The sequence below is a fragment of the Vollenhovia emeryi genome, unplaced genomic scaffold (genome assembly GCF_000949405.1).
Source record: "Vollenhovia emeryi isolate VEMERY1.0 unplaced genomic scaffold, V.emery_V1.0 DF939268.1, whole genome shotgun sequence".
In the NCBI taxonomy this organism is placed as follows: domain Eukaryota; kingdom Metazoa; phylum Arthropoda; class Insecta; order Hymenoptera; family Formicidae; genus Vollenhovia; species Vollenhovia emeryi.
In genome coordinates, this window is record NW_011967098.1 from 265,796 (window position 1) to 274,094 (window position 8,299).

Below are 8,299 nucleotides of genomic sequence, written 5' to 3' on the forward strand. Positions count from 1 at the left end.
CTGACTCGGAGTCGGGTCGAGTCAGCAAATCGAAAACGCTATCTGTCGGCACCTTTGATCTGGGCGTTTTCACTTTTCCGCCATGATTTCATAAGCGCCAACAGTGTATCAACTGCTAAACCCCCTGCCTGAACCCTTTTCAGGATCGTATCCAGGAAAGGCGCATATGAACTGGCATACATTATTTATTGTAAATGGAAATGGCCTGAGAAAAAAATTGTTTTAATGAAAGTAATTAATGTACTTACTTGCTCCAACGTATAAAAGTATTTACGCGTTATTCGTCAACACTGTGAATTTTTTAATGTCACACCGACTTTGCACTAACACACGTACAAAAATCCTGTGATTGGTCATTATAAAAACATGTCGGATGCGCAGTACGGATCGGCGCGAACGTGAAACAAAAGAACGAGTGCCCCTACTGGTTATACTGTGTTACTACCGCAAGAAGTAAACAGACTTTGTCTCTTTTTAAGCCTCCGCTACAATGATTAAAGCCTCCGCTACAATGATTCTCGGTTCTGTCTACAATGGTCGTAGTCGTAAGAATAATCGACTGCGATTGGTCAATTCTTATCGAGCGACTACGACTACGACCATTGTAGACAGAACCGAGAATCATTTGTAGCGGAGGCTTAAGCCTCGTCTACATAGAAGTCGTAAAGTCGTAGTCGTAAGAATAGTCGACTATGATTGGTCAATTCTTATGTGTCTGACGAAATTGACCAATCGCAGTCGATTATTCTTACGACTACAACTCTGCGACTCGCATTGTAGACCACGCATAAGAATTGACCAATCATAATCGACTATTCTTACGACTACGACTTTACGACTTGTATGTAGACGAGGCTTTAACATTTTCACTGCATGCAAAAGAAAGCCTGATGAATTCTTAGGAAAAGATGAAAATTAATTGCCAGGCCGAGATTTTGAAAACTAATCTGCATCGGGTAGAAATAGACGTGAAGCAACAAATTGAGATTGACCGAAATTTGACCAATCGGAGCAAAATTCATTAAACTTGAGCACCTGCTCCGATTGGTCCAATTTCAATATCTAATTGTTAATTAACCGATACGGGCTTTAGATCCGTGAATTCGTAGATGAGCTCTTTGCGCCTTTCGCTTATTCTCCCTTTTTTTCCCCCCACTTTTGCTCGGGCATACACATACGTCAGCTTCATTTTAAGTGTAGAAAGTGCGAGACAGTGCAGAAGAACAGACCGTCGAGCTACGAACACTTCGTCGCGGGACTACGTATGATAATTTTGCGCTAAATACGGCCGTCGTTATCTACTAATTACGATTTCGAATATTTTACATCGATTGCGCGTCAGCTGTGCGCAGCGGGGTCGTCGACAAAATAAGATCGATAAGCTTTTGAAGTCGGGTAAGCACCGCTCCTCTTTCGAAGTGTCGTCCGGTGTCGTCAACGACGACGAGTGGGATGGATGTTTGTGGATGATCTCGTAAACGCGCGATCGCGATATCTGCACCGTTCGGTGGCACACGTGTGCTTCCCGCACGCGAACTTCCCTCTGGGCAGAATAACAAAGCGTGAAACTCTCTGGCCTCGGTTCGAAACCATTTACGAGATCAAATTGCGCTCTATTGTCTCCCCTGCCAATTGATCTTGCCAAGTTGCGCCGTCACTCGGCACTTGAAGAGGTTTCTATACGAAGGCAGAATATAGGTTATTAATAACACGTTCCCTAATAACACTTGAGACCTGGTAAGTGGATAAAAAGTCAATACCGCTATGAATCTCAAGAATTTGCAAACCGCCATTGCCTCCCACTTGCATAAAACTTGTATAAAAATTAACGCCTCCTGGTAGCGATGTATATTTATTTTTTTTCTTGTACATACGGTTTCGTTGCGTTCGCGCGACGAAGCGAATTAGCTCGTAAATCATTTCCGATCCAAGTGCACGTTAACATTATCTAGAGAGCTGTCTGATCGCATGGTTTAATAATCGCAATTCTTTTAGCGTACGGTTTGTGGTTTAAAGTAAGGAAATTGTGTCCGGAGCAGTTGTGTGCATAATCGTACAATGAAGTGTCACTACGAAGTACTGGGAGTCGCGCGGGACGCCCCCGAGGACGACATAAAGAAGGCGTACAGGAAGCTGGCGCTCAAGTGGCATCCGGACAAGAACCTCGACAGTCCGGACGAAGCTAAGGAGCAGTTCCAGCTTGTCCAGCAAGCGTGGGACATACTGAGCGACCCGCACGAGCGCGCTTGGTACGACAATCATCGCGAGGCCATCCTGAAGGGTGGCATCGGGGAGGATTACAAGGACGACTCCATCAATCTCTTCCCGTACTTCTCCCTCTCGTGCTTCAAGGGTTACGGGGACGACGAGAACGGTTTCTACGCCGTCTACAGGAAGGTCTTCGAGCAATTGGCAGCGGAGGACGCCGAGTTCGCCAGAGACGGCGAGTCCGACGAGGAGGTGCCCGGCTTCGGCGCCTCTCAGAGCCCGTACGAGGACGCGGTGGGCGACTTCTACGCCTACTGGCAGAGCTACAGCACCAAGAGGTCCTACGCCTGGCTGGACCCGTACGACATACGCGAAATGCGAAATAACCGGCGCGTGCTCAGGCTCGCCGAGAAGGAGAACAAGAAGGTGCGCGACAAAGCGAGGCGCGAGAGGAACGAGCAGGTGCGGAATCTGGTCGCGTTCGTGCGCAAACGCGACAAGCGGGTGCAGGCGTACGCGGCTCGGCTGGCCGAGCGCGCCCGCGACAACTTCCGGAAGGCGGAGGAGCGCAGGAAGGCGCATTTGCTGGAGAGGCAGAGGCTGCTGCGGGACCAAACCGAGTCCGAGTGGTCCAAGTTCTCGAACGTGGAGGCGGAGCTGCGCAACATCGAGGCGAACCTAACGGCGGAGTTCGGCACGGACGACAGGAAGGTGACGGCGAGGAACAGCAACCCCGAGGCGTTCTACTGTATCGCCTGCGACAAGATCTTCCAGACGCACAAGGCCTTCACGAATCACGAGAACTCGAGGAAGCACAAGGAAAATGTTAGCGCGCTCAAGCACGTCATACCGAACGAACACGAAGACCTCGCTAGTAGTAGCTCGCGGGAAAGCGACTCTAGCACGGAAGAGGAATCGGTTTCGCTAAGCGGCCCGAAATTGGCAGCGGATTCGCAGATGCCCGATTTCCTGTTGAATCCGCCCCAAAGCGATTCGAGACGGAACGACGAGGGTGATGCCTCTCCCGCCGAGCTGATGTCGGACGATGAGGAAAATCCAGAACGTCCTCGACCAGCGGGCGAGAAAAGAAAGACTGACGGAGACGTCCCGCTGGCCGCGGGTCCAATGATGGGCGAAGGTATCTTGTTTTCACCTAAAGTGGAAAACGAGGATGACGACATGACCTCCGAAGACGAATTAATATCTGATCAGGAGGAGGACGTCGCGTTGTCGAGCCGTCAGAAGAAAAAGAAGAAGAAGAAGCGCAATGTTCAGAATCCTAGTTCTATGCTCAAGGTCCCCAGCGACGACGACACGGAGAGCATTAATGAGGAAGTGTTGCTGTCGAAGAAGCAACGCAAGAAGTTGCAGCAGAGGAAAATGGAGATAAATAAGCAGTTGCGAAATACGGGAGAGACGCACAGAGAAGAGGAACAGGAAGCGGAGGGTGAAAGTGGAGTGACGGAAGGAGCGAGTGTCGACGATGAGAAACTGAAGACCGACAGAGCAAGGAAAGGCTTCAAGAGAGAGGAACGAGACAGCAAGGGCAAAAGTAAAAGGGACTCGCTCGTGGATACTGACAATTCGGCCCATCGCTGTGTCACTTGCTCATCTGAGTTTTCTAGCAAAAATAAATTGTTCGACCACTTAAAGAAAACCGGACACTCTGTATATATACCAGAATTAACGAAATACAAAAAGAGCCAAGAGAAAAAGAAAAAACCTGCACCCAAAGGAAAAGACGACTCTGATAAAAGGAAACGTTGAGGCCGGCTCGAAGTGTCAAGTTATAGTTAATTATTGTAACTAAATAGCAACATACTTTGTACGATACGATTGATACGGGAGACTTTTTTTTATATACAATACGCGTTTTCTGAGGATTCTATAGGAGCTGTAATTTCTTGTACATATCTTGTACAAAGACCTATTAAAATTTGGACTGTTTAACGAGACTTCTCCACTTTCATTGGGACAATTATATTGATTCAGAAATGAAGATTAGCAATCAAATATAAAATGTGACTCGACAAACCACGAAGGTGGACAGTATATATCATGAACAGCTAGTTGTATTATAAATGATTATATCAATCAATAAATCTTAATGTCACTAAATTAATACTACTTTTATTCTTTATCATCACGATGCTATTTATTTTTTATTCTTCTGTTGTATATTTTAAGTTTATTAAAGTATCAAAAAGTTTCTTGAGTATTGGACCATAATTGTATTAGTTTCAATAATCAAGATTTACCGCGGTAGATAATTTTTCCTAACCAAGTAAAAGTGTGCAATTTTATATAATACTTTAGTAAGAAAATATTTGCATTTTATATAATACTTTAGTAAGAAAATATTTGCATTTTTCAGGGTATACAATCTCTTGCTACAAATGTCACGACTAGCATAGTATAAAAATGAATATTATTCATTACGCTGTTAATCACAGGTGAGATGCGCATTTAAAATTGACGAATGCTTGCTACTCGAGCTGTTTAATTTCAAAGTGGCACAAGTCAATCTTTCGAGTGAGATAATCGGGGCAAAGTAATGTATGATGTATTTTAACAAATCTTTACAAAGCTCACTGCACGTGTCACTTTGCAATAGAACAGCCAGGCGATATTACGTAATAATACACGCATCTACAACCTTTCTGTAGGAAGTGAAACTGAAATTTCTTCAAGGTCGCACAGTATGGCTGCCAGAAAGCTCGTTTATCCTGCGGCGGACCGCAATAAGGATCCGATATTATCGGTTTTAAAACGGTACATCCAACGCGGCACCAATCAGACCCTCCTGGAGATATCCTCCGGTTCGGGGCAACACGTAGCGCATTTCGCACCGCATTTTCCACACATCACGTTTTACCCGTCGGAGTACGAGCCGCGACTTCTGGATAGCATCGCCGCGTACACGAATGGATACTCGAATATAAAAAGCCCCATGAGAATTGACATCACCACGGACTTCCGGCTGTGGGGTAACGGTATCTTCAAGCCGAACAGTCTAGAGTACATATATAATGCAAACTTGATGCATATTTCGCCGTACCAGTGCACCATTGGTTTATTTAACAATGCGAGCCAGTTGCTGAAGCCGAACGGGCTATTAATCACGTACGGCGCGTACGCTTTCGATGGCCAGATCACTCCGCAGAGTAACGTGAACTTCAACGAGTCCTTAAAATCGCAGGATCCAAGTTGGGGTCTGCGAGATGTAACAGACTTGAAAAAGTTAGCTGAAGAGAACGGCATTGAATTAATAGAAATCATAGATATGCCCGCTAATAACAAAACGATCATTTGGAAGAAATATATGCATTCATAAGAGAGACTGAAACTGGTGGGTCATTTATCTGAACTTGAACTTAACGTCTACTTTTATTCAACTAAATCGAAATATTACTTCTCTGGCCGCGCGAGGGATCACTAAAGCTTTTTAATGCTTTCACAGTATTATATACATGTATACTGTTAACAAAAATATTTTATACGTAGATATTATATACATATTATAGCTTACATTTATGTTTATACTTAAAATTTTAATTCCTGAAAGAGTTGGTATAAAACTTATAAAATGTAATAAAAAATCTCTTTGTTACGAAAGAAATGACAAAATATATCCAAACTAAAACACAGCGTTTCTAGGTATCGTCCCCGTCATCTCCAAAGAAATCCAAATTCTCCAATCCCTCCGGCAGATAGCTCAGTCCAGATTCATCCTTGTGCATCATGTTGTATCCCTTACTGTACCCTGAGATGATAATTGGACTTATCAAGAGCGCACTCAAGTGACGAATAAAATATTTACCCAAATCCTTCATGAGTCTCGTGGGGGCGTTCCTCAGGTGCAGGGGTACTCCCGGCTGCGGGCCCTTATGTTCGGCTACTGCTCTTTGCGCGGCTCTAAGCGAATCTTCCATCAGTCTGGATTTCGGTGCTCGCGCTAGATAGGTCGTACATTGCGCCAGAAGAACATCGCACTCCGGCATCCCGATCATTTTGCAACCGTGCATCGCGTGCACCGCTATGCCTGCGCAATATATCGTTTACGTCAAATTTACAGCAAAGCCCAGCCGTGCCATAAATATTAATCGTAAATGTAACTATTCGTCATGTTACCGTACATATTAAATGTTTCACAAATATATACACTCGGAGAATTCCAATCATTATATCGTATGTGAGCTTGAAAATTATAAACGGACAATTTGCTAACCAAGAGCTTTCGGATCGGCTAAGCCGATGTCCTCGCTGGCCATCCTCACTAATCTTCGCGCGATATAAACCGGGTCCTCGCCGCCGGCGATCATTCTGGTCAACCAGTAGAGCGCGGCATTTTCGTCGCTGGCCCTGACAGACTTGTGTAACGCGGAGATCATGTCGTAATGTTGCTCGCCCTTCTTGTCGTACAGCATATGCGTTTTCTTTAGGCTCTCCTTAACGTCGTCCAGCGTTATTATAGCCGGCCCGATGTCCTGTAATTCCTCGTCGTTCGATGCTTTACACCGCACCGCCATTTCCAGTCCACCCAGCGCTATGCGAGCGTCACCATCGCAAGTCCCAGCCAGCCATTCTATCGTCGGTTCGTCTATGATGAACTTGGTGTTACAGGACGGCTCCGTCCCGACTCTACTCTCCTCCGACGTGTTCTCTTCGTTGATGTCCCGCATAGTGTCTTCACCTTTGTTCGACTCATGTATAATACCGTCCAGCGAAATTACCGCACGCCTCAGGATCGACAGTAGATTCGCGACGGATAACTTGTGCAGAACGATCACCCTGCATCGACTCAGCAACGCGGAGTTCAAGCTGAACGAGGGATTTTCCGTTGTGGCCCCGACGAGAGTGATGGCGCCCGACTCGACGTGCGGCAGAAACACGTCCTGTTGCAGCTTGTTGAACCTGTGTATCTCGTCCATGAACACTATCGTGCGCTGCCCGTACTTGGCATGGTTGCCGGCGATACCGATGACTTCCTTCACCTCCTGAACGCCGGCCATTGCGGCAGAGAGCTTGACATACCGTAGCTTACGGCTCGCGTCGTTCCTGCACATATGCGCTACGACATTAGCCAGAGATGTCTGCAAAGAAACGGAGATTAATATACGCGCGCCAACGTTGCGTAGAAAATTCTAACGAGCGTGCAACAGTACTTTGCCACATCCAGGTGGACCCCAGAGAATCATATTAGGTATTTCACCCTTTTGCAGGAGTTCAGGGAGCATGGTGCGGGGTCCGAGGATGTGCTTCTGGCCTACAAAGTTCAGTAGCGACGTAGGTCTCATTTGCTCCGCGAGGGGTGCACGCTCGTTTCCGCGTAGCCTCTTGCATTCGTTATCCGTCTGTAAGTAAGAGTCCGTGAGTAAACATAAGGGGATTGTGGCGGAGGTGGCTGGACGACGTTGGGAAGATTGCGAGGAGGAAATGGATGCAAATGGCATCGAGGAGGGCAACATGGGCAAGCTGAGGAGGAGGCCTGGATCCAGAAGTGCACGGCGACAAGCTGAGGAGGAGGAAGAGGAGACAAAAGTCATTTCTTATACACCAATCTTATTTCTACAAGGTTCTAGAAGGGGGAAACTGCCACGCGAGAACACTTGGCGTATATTTTGGACTTGAAAAACTCTTGGAAGCAAACTGTCTACTTACAAGCTCATTTCATCGTGTAAAATAGATATTTTGCTAGCAAGCGTGTCATTTATACGATTGTGCGAACGAATCTCATTGCAGCGCCACAATTATCGCAGTTCTACAATAGTGGAAAACTTACGCTTTTCTGTGCCACGGCGTCTTTAACGTCTTCCTCGTCCCTGAAACTCTGAGACGCCAGCTGGCCCAGAGAAGTCTTCCTCTTCACTGGTGGCTGATTAACTCTTTTCACGCTTGCCGGTTTCAGCCTGTTCCTTTTGCTCATAGGACTGGAGTCCTTGAGCAACACCGTGCCCGCGTCCTTCGTAGGCTCGTTCAGGAACAGGCACTTGCTGGCGTGGGCCTCGATGACAGAGGCGGCGAATTCCTTGGCGCATATCGGACACAATACCTTGTCAGCGTCCATGTTTATGATAAACTAACGATAACG

General features: G+C 46.5%; 3 protein-coding genes across 4 annotated transcripts; 2 read left to right on the forward strand and 1 right to left on the reverse strand.

The window, feature by feature from the left end:
* Nucleotides 1-1,188: 1,188 nt before the first annotated feature.
* On the forward strand, nt 1,189-5,737 carry LOC105559471 (UPF0585 protein C16orf13 homolog A). Of its 2 annotated transcripts, XM_012007771.1 has the most exons (3): nt 1,189-1,395; nt 4,583-4,661; nt 4,900-5,737. In XM_012007771.1, exons 2-3 carry the CDS (start codon nt 4,630-4,632, stop codon nt 5,540-5,542), a joined length of 675 nt encoding a protein of 224 aa, XP_011863161.1. In that variant the 5' UTR covers nt 1,189-1,395; nt 4,583-4,629; the 3' UTR covers nt 5,543-5,737. The 2 variants fall into 2 exon arrangements, with proteins under 2 accessions (XP_011863161.1, XP_011863163.1); XM_012007773.1 differs by lacking the exon at nt 1,189-1,395 and having other exon boundaries at nt 4,579-4,661; nt 4,875-5,737.
* LOC105559472 (dnaJ homolog subfamily C member 21) lies at nt 1,402-4,328 on the forward strand. Its single transcript, XM_012007774.1, has 2 exons — nt 1,402-1,737; nt 1,996-4,328. The coding sequence occupies exon 2, from the start codon at nt 2,059-2,061 to the stop codon at nt 3,973-3,975; it is 1,917 nt and encodes a 638-aa protein (XP_011863164.1). The 5' UTR covers nt 1,402-1,737; nt 1,996-2,058; the 3' UTR covers nt 3,976-4,328.
* A 4-nt stretch (nt 5,738-5,741) lies between the features above and the next one.
* Nucleotides 5,742-8,289, reverse strand: LOC105559475 (ATPase WRNIP1-like). The gene is made up of 5 exons (XM_012007778.1): nt 7,991-8,289; nt 7,374-7,562; nt 6,437-7,301; nt 6,029-6,250; nt 5,742-5,971 (listed from the first exon to the last, which is right to left on the reverse strand). The coding sequence occupies exons 1-5, from the start codon at nt 8,273-8,275 to the stop codon at nt 5,862-5,864; spliced, it is 1,671 nt and encodes a 556-aa protein (XP_011863168.1). The 5' UTR covers nt 8,276-8,289; the 3' UTR covers nt 5,742-5,861.
* Nucleotides 8,290-8,299: the final 10 nt, after the last annotated feature.